This window comes from Toxorhynchites rutilus, chromosome 3, assembly GCF_029784135.1.
Source record: "Toxorhynchites rutilus septentrionalis strain SRP chromosome 3, ASM2978413v1, whole genome shotgun sequence".
In the NCBI taxonomy this organism is placed as follows: domain Eukaryota; kingdom Metazoa; phylum Arthropoda; class Insecta; order Diptera; family Culicidae; genus Toxorhynchites; species Toxorhynchites rutilus.
The window spans coordinates 50,608,111-50,629,473 of record NC_073746.1 but is presented as its reverse complement, the minus strand read 5'-3'; the positions used below and the strand labels follow the sequence as shown (position 1 = coordinate 50,629,473).

The 21,363-nt window shown below is 39.0% G+C and overlaps 1 protein-coding gene across 4 annotated transcripts in view; it reads right to left on the bottom strand.

Moving 5' to 3' along the window:
• Positions 1–1,260: 1,260 nt before the first annotated feature.
• LOC129779978 (protein bicaudal C) overlaps positions 1,261–21,363 on the bottom strand; it is a 34,435-nt gene continuing 14,332 nt past the window's right edge. For all 4 annotated transcript variants that reach the window (XM_055787794.1, XM_055787797.1, XM_055787798.1 and 1 more), the window contains exons 3-11: positions 18,586–18,635; positions 18,369–18,518; positions 17,837–18,289; positions 17,600–17,710; positions 11,610–11,717; positions 10,560–11,477; positions 10,137–10,491; positions 2,522–2,835; positions 1,261–2,447 (exon numbers count right to left, since the gene is read on the bottom strand). In XM_055787794.1, the coding sequence (XP_055643769.1) occupies positions 2,588–2,835; positions 10,137–10,491; positions 10,560–11,477; positions 11,610–11,717; positions 17,600–17,710; positions 17,837–18,289; positions 18,369–18,518; positions 18,586–18,635 (2,393 nt within the window). In that variant the 3' untranslated portion in view covers positions 1,261–2,447; positions 2,522–2,587. The remainder of the gene's footprint in view (positions 2,448–2,521; positions 2,836–10,136; positions 10,492–10,559; positions 11,478–11,609; positions 11,718–17,599; positions 17,711–17,836; positions 18,290–18,368; positions 18,519–18,585; positions 18,636–21,363) is intronic.

Genomic DNA, 21,363 nt, shown 5'->3' with positions numbered 1-21,363 from the left:
GTAGCTTGCGAGCAGCAGTGGTCTGAATGGAACGTGGTTTGTAGCGCGCGTCGGAAATCATGTGTGACGAAAAACACGAACAACAACGCATCTGGCCATAACGCGCTGTCGGTGAAGCAATTTTTAGCCGATAAGGACATTCCAGTGCTCGAACATGCACCGTACTCGCCATATCTAGCCCCATGCGACTTTTTTTTTCTTTTCCCCAAGATCAAATCCGTGTTGAAAGGTACCCGATTTCAGTCCGTAGAAGAGGCGAAGGAAAAAGCGACGCGGCTTTTGAACGCCATCACAAAAGAAGAGTTTCAGCACTGCTTCGAACAATGGAAAAAAGGTATGGAAGGGTGTGTGAGGAGCCAAGGGGAGTATATTGAAGGGGAGCATATCGTTGTACCGTAATTTTTAAAATACAACCCTGTTTCGTAACCAGTCTCGTTATTTAATAGCCATACCTCGTATGAGTTATATTTTTTTTTGTAGAAAATGAAGTAAAAAAACTTTGGCTCTTTTCAAATAGTAGTATTTTTCGTATATTTGCTTAAATGACCGTCTATACACCCACAACGTTGCTGTCAACTCCTCGAACGAGTTGGCATGGAATTCGTCAGCTGTCCAAGTGGCACACACAACGAAAAGTGTTCCCATATTATAATGCAATACTTCTACAATGAACATATTCATGGATATTCTGAATACACTGGGAATGATCCCGGGTACTTGAGTGCGCTCGACAGGACTTTGGATTGGCATCGGAATGCCGGTGGTTAACAATTCGACTGGAAAGTTTATAAGGCAACACAGTAAAACAATTTTCTTTTGCAAAATTCAATTTTATTATTAAACATAATTGCCTTTGAGGGCGATACAGCGGTTATAGCGATTTTGCAACTTTTCGATACCATTTTTATAGTACTCTTTCGGTTTTTCCTCAAAACAGGCCTTAGTTTCGGTAGTCAATTCATCATTGGTCTTTCTTATCAGCGAGCATTCTCTTCAGGTCTGCGAAGAGAAAATAATCGCTGGGGCCAGATCTGGAGAATAGGATGGATGCGGAAGCAATTCGAAACCCTATTCATGCAATACACGGAATTCGGATTTTTTAATTTTTTTCACAATAACAAAAGTTGCTTCACTCTCAATGCTGTAACTCACGAACCAATCGACCGATTGCTGTCAAATTTTGACACGTATCCATTGAAAGATGGTGCTTTGTGATAGTCAAGTAGATTTTTGCAAGAGGCGTCATCTAAACGTCAACCTTATGAACTTTTCAGCCGAACTGTTATATTATGAATACCTAATCACATTATGAAGTGTTGAATTTTTAATGGCGCATGCAATTTTAATTAAAATATTTCTTCAGTGCTTACAATTAGATAATGAGTGTTAGTGAGTGGATGTTTGGATGATTTTTCAAGTCGCCCTCCGAACAATTACTTTTCTAGTTGCGATAGAGTGCAATTTGTATGTGTGTGTGTGAGAAGTGTAAAAAGGAGTGTTCAGAGACAAGCAAGCTTCCATTTCGCTCTCTTTCTGTACTAGGTCGTCACCTAGGACCGTGGATGAAGGGTAGTAAAATTGGCATTTTATTCAAATCACACAAATCAGGCTAGAGTCTGGCTGAACAAAACCAGATAGCCATTAGTGAGAGCCGTTGCAAATTCATTAGCTTGCTCGAGCACTGTGGTTTGAGTATGGGTGTTGATGAGTGCAAAAAAAGAGCAGTAGATTTTGCGGGGACTTTTAAAAACTGTATGAAACGCATGCAATTTGGAGTGAGTGTGGTGTGAGTGATGAGTGTTAATTAAATGCGGTGAATATAGGGGATGAAATGAATTAAATATAGTGCAGGTGGAGATGATGTGGATGCTGATGTTGACAGTGCCAGCGTTGGGTAGATGATGAATTGCTGTCTGCTGCTCAGCATGCAAATGATTTTTTGCCGAATCCAGCGGCAGAAGGCGGTAGGTCACATTCAGCTGGAAATCTCGTTCACGTATCGTTTCCTCGGCTAGACTTCTTGCATTGCAAATGGAATTGAATGTCACTGCAGAATCAACGCACAGAAGAAATCGGAGCGATCTATTCCTTACCAGCGATTGAATGGTGAATTTTCCGGCTGAACAATTATCTAGCGCAAATTGGAGCAATGTACTGCTGTCAATCGCTTCAGAGCAACAACATCTCGTCCATACACAGTGGCGAGAGTGCATCTTGGAAAAATCGATAATCAATTAATGGTTTGAACACTGCGACAAGCGCACGAGAAGGTGGGTGCTGCATGGGAACGATTAATTAAAACCATTTTTTCTTGCTCCACAATAGCGCGTTTCCTGGCAAAGTGTGCCTTCGGGTGGTCGTTGCATCTCTCTTGATAGGAATTTTATCTTCGTTTTACCGTTCGCAACAGGAGCCCGAAAGACACGGTCCATATTTAGTCGTTATACCTGTGAATGACAAAATTATTTGCCACGAAGATGTGTTGAATGTAACATCATGATTTAGCAACGGCGTAGCTTACCTTGAATAATCATCCCTTACGGCTGACAACCAGCAACTCATCATCCGCTGGCAGCATATCATCTCTCTACTGGCCGCTGGAGGTTCGACGCTCCGCTCCTGGAGCCGCCGAACCAGAGAAGCGTGACATCGACGAAGAAGACGATGCCGGCGACATATTTGCGAACGGATTTCCGTGTTGACGGGTGTACAGATCATGGATAGCCATCAGTATCTTGCGGCGGGCACCGAGCGGTTTGATATCTAAATTCAGCAGGTCCTGGTCGGTGAGCGTCTGAAACACGGTCATGTCGATTTCACCGTTGATGAAGTTTTCTGCGGCGAAACAATGTTTGGAATTGTTATTTATTATTGATAAAATGAGGTGGTATCGATGGCACAGACGAACATATACGTAAGTACGAGAAAGGCTAGTCATCAGTATTTCAGATTTAACATTTTATTTTAGAAAAATATCTACAAAATTGTATCAATTACACTTTTTTGACGTAGAACTACGTCTTTCATTAAGGGTGCCAAATCAGAAAACAGGTCACGTTTTTACGAAATAAAGTTAACGTTAATATCTATTTTTACCGCGAACGGATTTTGGCGATTTACATATTAAACGAATCGGAAATTCCCTAAGATTTGTTTGATATGCTATACATTATAATCCCATAGTCTGTATATGGTTTAAATTAATGAAAATTGGAAGCATTCCCATTTCCTCATACATTTGTTCTGTTCGTTTGTGTGCTTTCCCGAACAGAGCTGTCAATAACGAGAAACTTATCGACGAGCAATGAAGGAGAAATCGTAAGATGTAAAGTCTCCGTGGACAAAGGAAAAGAAGAACAACGAAGGAGAATATTTGTCTAGAGTATGAACAGTGGATCTCACTGAGGCAAACTGCTGGGTGAACTGAACGGCGAGGGATCGAATGCCTTTCTCAAGGCAATGGGAGTGGAAGAGTAATATTATGGATAAAGTAAAGTTATCCAAGGGCCTTTATGAAGGTTATAGATGAATGAACTGAAGAAGTTTAAAGTATCAAGCAAGGAAGGAAGGCAAACTTTCAGTATCGTTCTGTATTCAAAGCAATGAATATCGCTTGTTCTTCCTTGTTTTGCGTCATCACATGTCTTCGTTTCGGATTGAGCTGTGCACGCGACCAAATTACTCACTCGCTGATGTCTCTGGCATTGCAATCATTGAATCAAACTGACGCCATTGCATTGAAGTTCTGAGCTACACAATATGGCTATCGTCAGCTCACTAATAAAATGAATGTTCTGAAATTTTGTCATCGACATCGAACACGTTGTTTGGTCGTGCGAGTTGTATCTTGTCGCCAGATCGAATTTAGAAAACTCCCTTCGGGCTGGAGGAAAGTAGTCCAATGTGCCGGTGAGAGATGTCTTGGCTCGGTTAGACCTTGATTACTTGTCCAAAATATATGTTTTCCTTAAAGCTATCTTAAAGCAAAATTGTAAATACATATTAGATGTAAGGATAGTTTTAAGAATTGAGTGTGAAGTGTCAGTGTGAATGAGAATGTGAATGTGAATGTGAGTGCGAGTGTAAACACACATCTCCTTACATCCCATCCTTTTCCTAATGAAAATGTGTCACCCTTCTAAACTCGAGTCGACCGCGAGTAATCGGTTTCCTATTTCATTAACCATAGAATTAAGGAAACAACATGTTGATATATGCTAGTTGAAATATAGTTAAGAGTTTGGCTCCATTAAACTTATGTAACTGAGCCTGTAAAAATAAACGGATTAATAAAAAAAAAATCCATCGATATATAGATATTTGTGTGCGTACGTGCGTGCTTCATAACCCGTGCGTAAAAATAGTGCATCTTCGCTACGCTGAAACCCCATTCATATCTGCTCCCGTGTACATTGGTCCTGTAATGATGCAACAATCGCCTATTTTTTATGCTATGGTTCATGATTGTTTGGTGTTGCAAATGTTTGTTTTCTGTCATCAATGCATTGAACTGACGCTATGGTGAAGCAGGTATTAAGATTGTGCCCCAAAAAAAATATTTGGGGAATACCAAGTTATGTTAAGTTATTAATTTATTTTGGCTCGCGTGCCAGTCGCAAAACTGCTTTCAACTGGGATTGCATTTGCGCTAATCTTGATCATAATGAAGCAATGCTACTCTTTTCGAGGTTGTTGAGATTAACAGATGGAGTTTATTTCGTCACCAAGAAAGTAAATGTCGTTCTGAAATGTTGTATGTGATTTGGTTCCGCTTGCCAGTAGCAAAATTTTCTCCACTAAGGATGACAGCTGCGCTTATCTCGAGCATGTATTGATTCTACAATAAAAAAACCTTTCAGGACAACACCGGTAGAATAGTTATTTCAAAATTTTCTTAGCATTATAAAATAATATCCGCAGTTATAAACAAGCGACTTGAATTAAACTACAGCGTAGTTCCACGTCAACGATGCGGTCGTGTCTTGAACACAACATCCTATAATTTTGACGTAGAGCTACGTCTTTCAGGAAGGGTGCCAAATCAGAAAACAGGTCACGTTTTTGTGAAATAAAGTTAACGTTAATAACTTTTTCCACAGCTGACAAATTCTGATACTTTGCGCACCAATGGAATCGGAAATTCCCTAAGATTCGTTTGATATACTATACAGTACAATCCATTAATTCCTAAATAGTTAAAATTAATGAAAATTGGAAGCATTCTCATTTTCACATACATTTGTTCTGCCGACTTGTGTGCATCCCCGAACAGAGCTGTCAATAACAAGCAACTGATACATTCGTTCCTTGTAAAGTGACGAACCAACCAAAAGTGTTGAAAGTCACTATAATACAGATAAAAAAAAAAACATTCGTTCCTGCCCGTTTTCGACATTCATGGTTTAAATAAGCCATCCGCGATTTGAAGCCACACCATTTTCGCCAGCCTCTTCAAGGATGGTGTTCAATGGCTCTTCTCAGGGCTAGAGGTGAATGAACTGCAAAGTTTAAAGACTCTCAAAAACAAAGAATGGAATTGAATGAAGCCACACCACTTCTCGTTTGGTGCTCATCGAAGCAACGTGGTTGCTGCAGAGCATCGAGCGGGAGAGGATTGTTTTCTTGTCGGATGAAGGAGGAGTATGGAATGCAGTTTCTTTCCACAAGGGAGCCTTCTCAAGGCTAGAGGCGGATTGAGCTAGCATAACACAACTAGCGGATATCATTCATACCTAATGCTGATTTCACACACATACACACAGCTCGATACAAGGAGAGGAAGCCCTCTGTATCGAGGTGTGCTACGACAAAGAAGAGCAGCATACGAGAATTTTTTGTGCTAGTGCGGCATTCTAAAATAATATCCAAAGTGACAAACAAGTGTATTGAATAATATAATTCCGTAGTTCTACGTCGAAAACTGCGGTCGTGTCCTAGATACAACCCATTACAACTTTTTTTTTATTAATTCGTTTATTGTTACAGGCTCAGTTACATAAGTTTTAAGGAGCCGAATTCTTAACTATATTTGTATAACTAAGGTAAATAATTTTGGTTTGTCCAGTCGAAAATATGATCATGGTTTGCCCACTTTTTTGAGTGCTCTAATTCAGCGCTCCTGTGTTAAATAAGGTATTCGAATGTTTCAAAACATATAAATAAAATTGTATTTTTCATGATTTACAGTAGTTTTATAGTATATTTTTACGGAATCACATGTTTGAAAGGATTATAAAATAAACCTTCTATTTGTGTCAATGCGCCTTGTATCAGATTTACATAGCTAAACCGTTAAATTAACGCATTTTGATGAACTCAATTCTGATCATGAGTGATCTGAATGATGTTAGTTTGTCCACATGAATGAATTTCGTTTTTTGGACAAAGCTGTAATTATTTCTCAACACAGTTTCCTTCGAGGGCAATACTTTTGGTATAGCGAGTTCCCAACATTTCGATTCCCTTTCTGTAGTACGAAACGTCTAAGTCTTCTAAATATGCCTCAGTGCCACTCTGCAGACTGCCTATTGGACTCAGGAGTGTAGTAATAGATCCACGTTTCTTCCATTGTCACAAAACGTCGAAAGAAGTCCACTCGATTACGCTTCAATAATGCCAAATCCGCTGTTGAATCATCAACGCGCCGCTGTTTTTGGTCGACGGTCAGCAAACGCGTTATTCATCGCGCGGTAGCTTTTTCATGTCCAAAATGTCGTGCAAAATATATTCCACTGGTTCATTTGAAAATATTACGGCCTCAGCTAACTCGCGTAACATCACTTTACGGTTATTCAAAGCGAGTGGATGGACTTGTTTTACGATATCTGGATTCGTAGCCTCTTTTGGCCTTCAAGAGCGAGGTGCATCTGCGGTGTTTGTATGGCCCATTTTAAATTCACTAAACCACCGATAAACTGTTATTTTCGAAGGGACAAAAGTGGAATAACATTTCGTCAACCACTGCACTGATTGTTTTTACCATCAAAAATGTTTGATCAAAATATGATATTCCAAGTTCTATACGAATGCTCAGAAAGTGACAATTAAACAGTAGTTTGTTAACAAATAAAGGAAATATCATGAATCTTCAGAGGTAAACTAGTGACAGATGAACCTCTCGAAATGAATCTTGATCATGTTCTAGTGGCGTCATCTGTTGAAAATCCCGGAACCTTTCAGCCCATGTAGTATGTGCTAACAATATCCCATTTTCAGATTCAGCAGAACAGGACATTCATTATCCATCGTACATCAACCGCTGTCCCGTTTATTTGCAAAAAAGGCGCACTTCATGGCGTCCCCGTTGATACTTTTTTTAGTTGTCGGTGAATCCTCCCAGCAACGGACTAAGTAAAATGTTTTCCTTGTTTTTTTTTCAAGAACGTCCCTTCTTGAAAAAAAAACAAGGAAAACATTTTACTTAGTCCGTTGACGACTCTGACGACGCGTTTTTTATCGTTATTCCAGAGACTTTCAGTCTTCTGGCCAGGTGTCTGCGTTGTAGGTCCACATGAAAAACGTATAGTAAAAGTGTAAATGTAACAATATCTGGTATCAGTTTCGCTGGAAATAGCTTAAAATCTGAAACAATTCATTTCACAATTTATATACACCCATTCCATGCCAAACCAATATAGTGGTGCTCAGATATTGGTGAACATACGAGGGTCGTTCAAAAAATAAGTTTCAGTGCGGAAAAATAAAGTTAGGACGAAAAACAAGGTGATTTTCGTAATCTATATTTTATTTTCTATTTTTCTACATAATCGCCGTAACGTTCGATATATTTTTCATAGCGTGGCACGAGTTTTTCTATTCCGAGCGCGAAGTGCGTAACGTCCAACTTTTTGCAGTACGATGTAACTGCGTCACGGATTTCTTCAGTGTTATCGAATCGTTGACCGCCGAACGCCTGTTTCATCACCGGGAATAAGAGAATGCTCGAACAAGGTCCATTTGATTTTTTTTTCAATTGCTCTTGAGTTACGCGAGCAGAATGGGGCCGCGCATTATCGTGGATGACTAACATTCCTTTCGTCAATAAATCTGGCCTTTTGTTTTTAATCGGTGCAAAACTTCACAATAGTACGGCGATGAAACAGATGTTCACACTGAAGAAATTCGTGACGTAGTTACATAGTACTTCAAAAAGTTGGACGCTACGCACTTCACGCTCGGAATAGAAAAACTCGTGCCACGCAATGAAAAATGCCTCGAACGTTACGGCGATTATGTAGAAAAATAGAAAATAAAATGTTGATTTCGAAAATCACCTTGTTTTTTATCCTTATTTTATTTTTCCGCGATTCCTGAGGCACTGAAACTTATTTTTTGAACGACTCTCGTAGGTAGTTTTGTTCCTTACCGCAAAATTTTAAACCCATATTTTTAATTTTTTTCATTAGAGTACCCATTTCCATCTTAGATCTTCAGATCTTAGGTCCTAAAATAATTTCTTCATCTTTTTTTTTTTTCCAAAAATGACTTCAAGAATTCATAATTTTTAAACTACCGGACCGATTCAGATAATCGGTATACCAAATCAGAGCCAATGAGATACGCATTGCGTTGAAGCTGCCAGGGTGCTAATATCTCATTGCAAGCTGAACAATGTGGTATGATAATCACTTCATTCGAAAGTTGTTGTATGCTTGTTACTTATTGACCCGGAAAATTGTTTCAATAGCTTGAAAATTGTTTTGAAAACAGGTTGTTGAAATCACACAAATCTGTATATAAACGGATGTCCGCTCGGAGATCCACTTAGGCTGGAGAATGTTCTCGCTCGCTCACCAAAGCACTATACTCTCCCTATATCAATTCCGTTTTTATTCTTCTACCGATTCGAATGGGGCCTCTAGCGAAAAACAAAGTATCGATGATAATTCCATACGGATTACGAACAATTTGTGGTATTGGCTATGGAGTCGATGGACGAGAATACGAAATGCTTGATATGGAGCTGTGAGTATTTCACCATATCAAATAAACCGCAATGGTTTGATATGGCAGCAGCATATCAAATGTTTACGAATGCCGCAATCGATGAGTAATCCAAGTGATCAAGGTCGGTGCTGCATGGCGGCCACATATTCGCCCAAAACGGTAGATGATCCTAACCTTGTTTATTATTTATTTTTTATCTATAATAAGATGCTTGGTTTTTATGCTCGTTAACCACGTCTTCTACCGGGAGAGTAATCATGTGCGTTTTTTTGCCCTCGACTCCGCCTCGCAATCTTTCATTACGATCTTCCATGGCGTAAAGTCGCTGATCCCGTGTTCCCACGCCATTTCTTCATTGAACGCCCCGGATTCGCCCGAATCTTCGTTTCGATGGCAGCGATAACCCTCGGAATCCGAACTGACTGTGGGGACATCCCCACAGCGATTGAAATGTCTTTTTGCGACATTTGTGCGTAAGACAAATTAAGAACACGCTGTCACTTCGTCATGGTGCATCTGTCTAACTAAAGAAATCCACTTCTTTTACTCGCAGCCTATTATATATGAAATATAGCTTACGTGCTTGTAAAGAAAACCAAGACATTGCATGCACAGGTGAGACGGGAACCTTCTTGTACGATGGTGGAAACATTATCACGCATACGGTTTATCAAGCCATTTTGTAGTCACAAAAAATTGTAACCAGATCAACCGTACTCTTCAGACACTTCCCTTGATTATCTCTTGTACCGTTCGATGGATTGGTTGAGCAGAACTCAAATGATTTCGAAGGAATTCAAAGCGGATCAATTCATAGTTTGCTATTCAGATGTAGGTAGAAGTGTCCAATAGTATGGTGTATTTCAAAAAATAGGTTTATTCGTCAACTTCCAATTAGCATATGTTGTAATCTAAAAAAACTCATCCCCCCGATTACAATCTGGTGATGTATCTCTTGAAGAATTTATTATTTTATTCACCAACTCGAAACATATGATGTGAATTGAATATTTTGGTTAAGAGGATAAAATATGCATTAAGTAACTTAATATTTAAGGACTGAAAATAGCTTGAATATCGGAGATGAACTAAAAACTAAGCTTAGATGATAAATAGTTTCGGTATTTATCATATCTACATATAACATCTAGCCTATCCAACACCCGTACGAACACTTCACCAATACTCACTGATATAGTGCTCCAGCCCCAGGCTGGTCAGTATGGAGGTAACGTCATTGTACTGCGATAGCTGCTCACGTTGACGCATCGGAGTGACCTCGATCATCGTGGTAGTCATGTTGAGGCGTGAATCGCTGCCGGCAGCACTTCCGCCTCCGCCCCCGCCACCGCTACTGCCACTGCTGTTGGCCCAGCTCAGGTCGCAAGCCTCCAGTGGTACAGGGGAAGTCTGGCTGAGCCCGAGGCCCTGCCAGGAGGGAGTCGGAGTACGCAGTTCGCCCTGCTGGGGTGGAATGTGCATTGCTTTGTAGCCGGCAACGACGCGTGGGTCAAAGTTGAACACGAAAGTATCGTTGAGTGTGCTCTGGAAGAAGAAAACAATAACACATACTTGAGAAAAGATCCGAGGCGTGATTATAACGTGATTCTAACCTTCTGCTCGTAGGCCATCGGCGTCCGCTGGTCAACTAGATCCGATTGGTACTGGGGACTGTCACTATAGCTCATATGGCGGCACCGGTTCAGTGCTATCCCACCAACGCCTCCATTGTCTGGCGAATTTTTTATCATTGAATTTGAACCTGACCCAGAGGAGCCGGGCATCGAGGTGTTGCTGAGATGGAGTTGCTGATCCAGCGAAGTGTTGCTACAATTCAGACTGTGATAACCACTGGAGTGGTCTCCGCCTGCGCTGCTGTTGCTTGTGTTCTGGCAGGGGATGGATGCACAGCTAGCGCTTCCACTGCTGCTAGAGCTACGACCACTAAGCGAATGATGCGTATGATGTTGTCCGGGAACCTGTAGTAGCGTTTGGCCGTGTGAAGTATTCAAAGATGGATGAAGTTGCGGTTTTACATTGTTGTTAAAATTCCCCAAACCGGGCGGCATCGCCAGCGGATGGTGCATTTTGGTTGGTCCTAGATTGAAGTTCTGGAATTGATTACGCAGTTGGTTCAATGCAAACTCCGCCGGTGGTGTTGGCGAAGGCCAGTTGTGCGTTGCGAAGGGCATGGGATTGATGGGCGATAGCGGAGAGAACGGTTGCGGTGCTGGACCGGCCAGAAGTTGGGATACATTTTGGGAATTCTTTGCTTGCTCGTTCGGTCCCAAATAGGACCGCGGAATATCCGCTACTACCCTTGAGGCTGTGCATTTGAGTAGATGGTAGCGCGCCTCGTAGATGTTCGAGATAAACTTCTCGATCCCTTTGATAACAATACACAGCGTGCTCTGCCGCGATTTCTGTCGTACGGAAATGAACACATCGTGGGCGTACATCAGCTTCGTTATTTCCTCCGAGTCAACCGTGTTCTCAGGATAGTCGAATATCAATGCAATCGGGAGACTACCCTGTTTCAATTGAAAATTAATTTTGATTACAATCTATACGCAAATTGCTCCTGTCCGGAGCAAATCAAATAAATCCGATTTGGAGTCACTTTGCCGGGATTGCAAAATTGACCTCCCGGACAGTTTTCTTACTATTAATTGCTGCCTTGCCAGATAGACGCCGTTTATCGAGCCGGTAATGGTCACCTGGGAGCGCTTGATTGGCTTGATATTCACATCGTTTGCATCCGGGAACATTATCTGGAACGGAGCACAACCCGCAATAAGGATCGATATCGGTGATGAATAAAACAATTGACGGTTATTATTACTGGTCGGGGGATGCTGTGAAAGTAGGCTGGGAAAATTTGCCTCTTTGCCAAATCACATCATTACGGAAAGATAGTCTAAATTATTCAAAAGTTATATAGGTAGGTACACTAAAACAAACTTTTTTTTATCGACATGAGATATCGGAAAACCTTCAATAAATTGCATTTCAATAATTTTAGATGAACTTCATGCCAACTCGTCTTAGGAGTTGACAACACCATCTCAGATAGCAGTGCAACGTTGTGTGTGTAAAGACATTGGTCATTGAAGTAACTTTGCAAAAAAGAATTAGACTACTGTATGAAAAGGGCCAAAGTTTCTTTTCTTAAGGGGGTAATACCAGCCGTATGGCACCCGCCATGTATTTGGTGCCAACATCTCAAACGCCAAAAGTATTTGTTTTCTTCAAAACAGCGATCCGCGTTGGCGCCATTGAGCTTCGTTTACTAGTTTAGGGGAGCGTCAAAGAATAGCTGATTTTCAGTCGGAATGAACGTTTTCAAAATAAAAATTATGAATGAAAATTAGCTTTTCCATATCAAATTAGTATTCTATTTAAATTAAAAACATTTTTGTTTGCATTTGAGGAAAAAGTCTCATACGAAAATTGTTTATGAAGACAACTTTATATTATACTGAAAAAAATCAGTAACAATGTTGGAATTGTATAGCCATATAGTTGAATGAAAGTCAGAAATATGTGTCTCAAGTAATTAAATAACATGATGTGAAAATTTTCATTTAAATTTTTGAATTCAAAAACCGGCTTCGTGTCTTCTAATCTGATAGAGATTACGCTAACGAGTTTGGGACCCAAATCGAGGCCCTAATTTGAAGTCGCCACCAGACTTCGACACTATTTTTCTGTCATCGCGAATTACCAATTTACCACCATCTGACATATCGTGAAGTCGATGATGGACTTTTACAGCAGAGGGATAAGTGCGATTCACATACAACATACACGTCACGTTCACGTCCCGTCACGTCACGATACGTCAATGATTCTACCATGCAATTCTCATGAAAACATTCACATACACCAGCAACGTAACGACCCGTCAGCATACGTTCAACGAAAACGACCGGCAGGGTTTGTAGAAAAGAATAATTGACGGAGACGGACGGCTCGTTTGGTTTTTGTCTGGGCTTTGTGTCTCGGCTTTTGTTTTGATTTGGTTGCACAGTAATTTACATCTACATCGACATTAAGCTAATTGAACAGATCTGTGATGCAACACGTTTCATTAGACATTTTTACCTCTAGTTGGACATTTTTGTAAACATTGAGTTCGGGGCCCAAATTATGGCCCCACATTGAAAGTCGCCACCAGTCGCAAATGTCCAATTACTGGTCGAAACTGACTCCAATGCGACACTGAGTGGTGCCTCAGTATATCGCTTTATAAGTAACTTACTGTACTTTTTATGCCAACATATCTCTTTGGAGCTAAGTCATTCGGAGTGAAAATCATTCGCGACTAGTTGAAAGAATTATTCTATTTATTATTATTGTTGCATAAGGGTCGGACTACGGGGTTTAAGCATTTAAATAATTGAATTCAATGATTCTCATTGAATTTTTCTAAATTTAGAACTGATTCTAGGCATGCTGATTTGAAAGAGGGCATTGCAATTCAAAATTGTTGTAGGTGGCGACACCATGAATAAAATTAAATAAATCATTCGTTTGGCATTTGACGTGACGGTGCTGGTGGAAGCATTGACTGCATGTGTGAATTGGTGGAGACGTTGACGGAACGTAGACGTTCTTCTCCGTAACGTGCTATGTGAATCGCACAATAGTGAGATAGGCGGTGACGGTAGGTAGAGTGAGATAGCGATAATCGTGCCATACAGCTGGGTAATACACTATGGAAACTTGAAATAAAAATAAATTTCTGGCTTAAAATATTCTCTGAGACGTCTACTTTATTAAATTCAGAAATAATGGCAACGTTATATCACAAAATATCCACGGATGCAGATCCGCAGCACAACTACTGTGCAGAAGGCGCAGATTCCTGGTATACTTGGCAGAAGGTTAGGGCTAAAAATTAACTGAAAAATGACACACATAAACCAGTTATGAAGAAAGAGGTTTTCGACGCGATTCGTCCAATATATGATGAATTGCTGGAAGGATGCTTAGGAGGCTTCACACAAAATGTTTCTATACGGCCGATGTCTTCAAAAACCATTCATTGTGGAAAGAGTTTTTTGGAAATTATTAAAATATAGCAACCTGTAACTTCAGTGATGGCCTACAAGACGTTTTGGAAATAATGCAAGAACTTTAGCTTGAAATATTTTATTGTTTGTTAAGTAATATGCTACCATGAGCAAGAAGTTCCCGAATCACCCCGGGTGGCGCTCTCAGTCACCAATTCTTATTTTTCTTTTTTTATAGGTTGGCACATCTGTCATTGGCATTCTATAAAATTTGTAGTGTGATAGTTTTACATTACAAGTTATGCTGCATTGAGTACATCTGCACACAATGCCATCGTTATTCGTGGACATTTGTATAAAAACGAAACGAGTACCATTCAGCAACCACCAAGGGATTGCTAAGATGGCCGCCATTCTGTAGCCAGCATAGAAACTCATGAGCATAGAAATCATAACCTAAATTTAAAAATGAAGTGCTCCACGCGATCCTGTAGCAGTGATTTTAATTGCAAATCGCCATGAAAGCTTCCGGGTGGGTATAAAAACATTGCTTGCCAAAGGAAACTATCCAACGTAATCAAATATTAACATATATGACTCCAAACAGTAAACAAAACGTGAGCCCCCTTAGCGCGAGCCCTGCTTTATGCTGCCTACGCTCAATTTCAATTGGTTGGGATAGGGTTGCCAGAGCCCCGGCAACCACCGAATTCACTTGATTTGACTCACTCCGACTTTTTCCTATTCGAACGACACGAGATGAGATAATGGAAAAATCGAAGATGACGCTGATGGCCATACCGCAAATTGAATATAATAATTGTTCCGATCATTGGATCAAGCGCTGATATAAGTGCGTTGCAGTCGATGGAGAGTGCTTTGAAGGGGACAATATCGATATTAATGTATAATCTTGTATTTTCCATTTCCTGAATAAATTCCGGAAACTTTTTGATCAAGGTAGTATACCTAATAAAACTGTGATATCGGATTAATCATAGCAATTCATTTTCTAATTGAAAAAAATCGCAAGAATCACTTTTTTTTCTACTATTTTAGCTGATTCATGAACTTATTGTTTCTTGTCAGTATATTCATTTGGAAAATGAGCTCATCAAAGAAAATTGTTTGATGCTAAATGTCTTTAAATGTTATTTATAGCACAATAGTCCGATGTTTTTATAGTCGCAAGCAGAGCTTGCATATGGATAGAGAGGCCAGGACTCAAACACTGAATCGATCTCCATCACTGATGAATGTTAAGTGAACGTAGTTATTCTATAACAACACAAAGATGGTCAATAGAAGGCCCTGAGTTTTGGACTCACGATGGAATTAAATCTATTGTCATCTTGAAAATTTCTGATGGAAAAACGACCGAGTGCCAAAAAGTTAATTTTATATCATTTTTTTTAAAGAAAATTTATAATTGCACGTAACGACGAGATCCCCTGTTATCTAAAAAAAATTGTTGATGAAGAGAAAAACGACCAAGCCATATACACCTGTCGCCGCAAGGATCACGATTTTAGAGCGTGATTCATTGCATAGCTATAGAGCGTGTTGTTAGAACGCGCTCTATCATAAACGAACCAAAAAAGGATGAAAAATAAACAAAGCAGGCAGCATTAACAGATCACTCATTGATCACGAACGCAGAAGCATCGTGGCAGAAACTAAATCAACCGAGTAGATTTAGCTGTAGTGAGTATACAGGGGCCGAATCAACTTCAGTCAGGTTCGAAAATTCCATCAGTCCTCCCTATTTCCTTCATTTTCCTTCTGGCTCCGCCCGGCCAAAATCCCAAGTGACGCGGTACTACCGGATTACACCAGTAGGCGCATACTTGTTATGTGCTCTACGATCTGGTCTACCAAAAAGCGTCCATTCGGTGGCTCCAGAGAGGAAGAGAGGCTAGCTAGAAGAGAGCTAAGCCACCGCGTTATCAGCACGATCTGAACCGTAAGCTGAACCTGGGAACCACAACACCCCTTTCCTTCTGAGCCCCTCAATTGAAATTCATTTTCCTCAGAAGAATATTTTTCTAAATTCTAAAATCAAAATATATGAATAGCTCTTACAATTTCCAACAAGTCACCCATACATTCGAAGATGGACACTTTTGCATGGATAAAGTTTTGTTGACGACAACTTTTTAATGTATTACTTTGAAAAATTACAACTAATTCTAAATGTGTTCACAGTCGAAGACGTCCACTTTCTATCTTTTATAGTTTCTAGAATATATGGCATTTATGTATGAACACTCCTGAAAAAAATATGTTTTACTCGTAGCATTTTTGTGTGTAAATTCTCGCGTTTGATGTGTTGTTTAACAGCTTCCCGTATTATGTAATTATGTCAATATCAAGTGATTTCGATAATTCATTCTCTCAACAACATTTCTCTCGTTTCTCTCTCTCATGTATGACGTATGCATGTATCGATATTGAGTTCACCGTGGTTTGACATATACTACAGGTGAGCTAGCTAGTATCGTACACGAAAATTACTCACACATATAAAATAGCGTGCAGTGTTCAGAAACTCTGACAAAAATGTGAATTTTGTTGGTTTAAACCCATTTTTCTGTATTTTTTATTTCACAAAGATGAACTCGGGGAACTAAACTTTGTTTATAATTTATCCACTGCACGATATTTACTAATACTAACGCGAGAACCTTTATAGCATATTTGATAACTGTCTAAGTTCGTTGGTTTGTGTTCACGGTGGGTAGACAATAAACCGTCCATTGATGGTGTAAATACTTTTTTGCATCAAGTTTTCGTTTCACTTTATAGTAACAAGATTCAAGTCAGGGGGAGTAGTGGTGTGTGGATTGAAGTCAGGTTAAATGAAGAGGCAGATTTGAATTCATTAGTCACGTCAATTAGAATAATCATTGACTAGAATAATTAATCATCATCCTCGCTTTCAACGCTCGTCAATTCATTTTCTAGTCAATTCAAATCATGTTGACGGCGATTGCCGAAGTCCTAGTCTTAGTCGAAGCGAAACTACTGAAAGGAGAGACGATTTTCATTTTTCATCTTCGAAGATTTCGGTCCCTGATAAGAACTACAGAATGTTGGTTTAAGAATGAAATGTAGGAAATTATTGATAGAAATATCAAATAAATAGCAAAACAAATTCATTGAAAACATTTTTTTTTAATTAAAATCCATTTTTCTCAAAGCTATATTTTTCGAAATTCTAACTAAAAGGGATAAAAAGGAGTTAATTCCAGAAAACAACAGGCAGCAAACATTGAAAGGTGTTTTTTTAGTTTTAAAATATTAGTTTGTTATTTTGTGTACTAGTTTTGATTTTTTATTTGTCTCAATAATTCGCAAATAATATGTGGCGCATTCCATGTATCCTTTTTTTTCGTTCGTAACCAAAAAAACATACAGTATGTCTTATGTTACTGAAGTATACATAAATAAATAGATAAATAAAAAAATGAACAAAAAAGTTATATACACAAAAACATACGCTTTATAGACGTATCTCATCTGATCCTTCCATTGCATTCGAACAAACAGTTAATTTTCCTATATTAAACTCTCGAATCACAATCCTTAGCCAGAATCAACACCTCCATGAAAGCATTCAATTCACCTCAAGAACCTACCTGTGTTCCAGTTCTGCTCATAATTTCCCGCAAATTGCTGGAAGCACGACCAAGCACAATTGGATGATGTTGTGTGGATATTTCCAGCTGCATTTGGACCGGTATTTGGCTCTGCAGATGGTGACACGTATGAAATACGGAAACGGGGGAGAAGAGAAGAGAAACGAGAACTCGTTGCAGAAATTACAATTTCGCTATCATAATTCATAATCAAGCAATGTGAGCCTGGGAACGTACCGCAATGTTCTCGCACATGAACTCCATCAGACGGCGGGTGGCTTCCTTCACCTTCTGTTCCTCCTTCTCGGCGCCCTTCACCAGCACCAGTGAGGAATGCAGCTTGGGTCGGGTGGAGAATATGACCTGCACATTGAACTCCCGCTCCACCTCCTTGACGTAGGGGGTATCGTTGTCCGGTGGTGTCTTACCGGGGGCGAGAATCGGTAGCTCGAACGAGATCAACAGTGGCGTCGAGATGCGAACCAGCGCACGTGCTCGCTCGACACCCTCCAGACTACCGCACAGCGACACCTGGTTGCTCTTCTCCGTTGGATTCGAACGATTCGAGTCCGGGAAGTGGATGTGGGTCGCCGTCTCCTCCATAATCCGCTTGATATTGTTTCCCCCGCGGCCGATAATGAACGAGTGATCCGTGTACGAGACGTCCATTTTCATAATGACGCGACTCCCCTGGAACCGTGAACAATGCAATGCGGTGAACATGTCGAAACGTTCAATTTCATCGACGAAATGGAAAATTGGAAATTACCCGGGAGTCCAAACGTGCCATCACTTTGTCCTTCGCCTTCAACACGTCGGCCATTTTGCCGACGATCCGGATGTGCGGATCCTTCTTCGTTTTCGCACCAATTTTGAGGCGGCAAGGCCAGCTGACGTAGGTGGTGGTTTCCTTCATGATCTGGGTACGGGAGAATGTTTAGAAATATGTATAATTCAACTCCGTGGAAAAATAATTATGGACTTACATTCGTGAAGAATTCCTCTGCGCTATTCATTCCTTCTGAATACGTTTCGACTGAAATGAGTGAAGAACAAATGTAAACATATTATGATATTCACATCTAGTTGGCCATGGAGTTAGTACGTTAGTCAATGTGTTCTATTCTTGGGCTAGATATAGAGAAGAAAGGTACAATATGCACCACGTAATGAAAAATGAATTTATCTATTACGGACTAAGATTATATACAGTTTTTGATTTCTTTTCACTGTATATAATCGAATCCTGTATATAATCGAGTCAAAAAAAAATTTGTGTTATTCATTTTTTTGCATGTATTTTTTGTTTTTTGAATATTAAAGAGGAATTTGATTCAACTCCTTAAAGTCAAAAAACACCTTTCTCGCATGAAAAAAATAAATTTATCCGGATTCTTTCAGAAGGTGATAGACGATTGATGAAAAATTTTTGAAAATTTGATGAAAAAGAACCTTCTACGCATATGTTCGAATTTCAACAATGACAGAGTTATAGAACTTTTTTTTTGTTTCGGACTCTGTTGCCTCAAACTGGCTCTACATTACAAAGTACGCTACAGAAGGCGATTTTGTTGCGTTCATTTGAAAGATGAGAAAATTTAGTACAGGATATAGTAGTGGAACATCTAAATAAGTGGATTTTTATAACATTTTGGAAGTGAAAAACATAACAGTTAATTATTTTTAATGTGTTATTATTAATTTCATCCTAAAAAATTATATTAAACTAGATTGTTTTTATCAATTAAATTGAAGCTTTTTAACCGTTCTACAATTTGTTCTTTGACACCGAACTTCCATCGTTTTTAATTTGGCTGCAATATCGATATAAACAATTCTTGGTGAAAATTCAATCAAAATCTTAAAAAATCACAATTTTTACCCCACTGTACATGTAATAGCCACTTAAATTACACCTTAACATTGAAAGGTTACATATTTTCTTGAAATAAGTCATCTTTGAAATATAAAAAAAAAATATTTTTTTCCAAACTGTATATAATCGAGTCCAAAATTGTATATAATCGAATCACATATAATCGAGTCTGTATATAATCGAGACTGTATATAATCGAGTCCGACCTGTATACTGAATTTATTATCTGTGCTGTCCAATGTTAAGATTTATCATGAAACTTCGAGGCGGGATGGCCGGATATTCGGCTCTTCATCCGCGAATGCGAAACTAGGAGATACTGTATGTGTGCATTAAGCAAATAAATGATCACATTTCAAGGAGAAATGTACACAATTTTTACATAAAACAAAAAAAAATTGATTAAACTTTCCGTTTAGAATCAATATTCCTAAATAAAGAATAAAGGTCCTGTTTTGATTATACATAATAAAAACAGAAAAACAATTTTAAAAAAAATCTTTTATGTACTACAGGTCGGACTCGATTATATATAGTCGATCATTTTTTTCAACAAATATTTTCAAATCCTATACATAATCGAATCTTAAGAAAACATTTTTTTCATTAATTTATGAATGTCAAACATTAATAGCAAAATCGTTTTTTTGTAGTTCGATTATGTATTGGATTCCAAAACTAACGTTGAAAGTGAAATTGCGATTATATATAATCGAGTCCTATGAGTAATATATTTTGATTTTTGAATATAAAGGAAGAATTCAATTTTTGATTCATCTACCTAAAGGCAACATGAAAAAAATACATACATTCGGAATCCTTCGGTAGGTGATAGAGAACCATATTTGATGAAAAAAGAAATCCTTCGGCGCATATGCTCGAATTTCAACAATAACAAAGTTATTGAATTTATTTTTTGTTCCAGACATTTAAAATAAAAAAAAAATTGTTTTCAAAAAAGTTTCTGTTGCCTTCATTTGGTCGGTTTTAAGTCAGAGCGGACCATGTCGTAAAATTGAAAATTTCGAGTTATTGATTACATTTAGTTAAGTATTATTTAAGCTACATACCACATTTATCAGATTTGGAAAAGCACGCATACAGCAGGAATAACGGATCGAAATTGTTATGATTGATAAAAAAAAATCCTCATAGTATGCAGTCAGAACGGACCATGTACCATTTACCATGGCGAAATGACTCTATATCATATGCAGACAGAGTGGACCAACAATATCCAAGCGCCGAATTCAAACCAACAAAACATTTCCTTGAAGCTAAGATGTACCTTCTTGAAATGTGCTTGAACCCGTTGGTGTAAAATGTGCACATTCTGAGTGTATTAAAAAATGAACTCGGTCCCCTTGACTGAACGGATCAGTGAAAAAATCTGGTCTTCAGTGTGAATAACCGCAAAGTGTACTAATTCAGAGTGCGATTTAGGCTGTAACGAAGACAATAAATTCAAATTGGACGATTCTATTGACGAATACTGTCTAAAGCACCCCATACACGCACAATAATATGGTACGAATTTATTGACATTATTATTGAAGGTTGTCCATAGACGTACAATATTATGCCGTCACAGTCATACTTGTGTAATGAAATTGAATCATTTGGGGATAATATTGAAGTCGGTCCTGAATACTGTGCAAGGCTGGCTACTGACGTTCAATATTTCATCGGAAGTACTCGTTGGAACCTGACACTTGATATCCCATAATGCCGGAAGTGAAAGATTAGTCTCAACAAACTCGGTAATAAAATCCCCGTCGGCGTTTTTGATGGACATCGCGACACACGCGTTCTCAAAAAACAGTCTGTGAATTTTTTTAGGATAACACTCACTTTACACCCGAGACGATGTAAATGTAAACATGAGCTT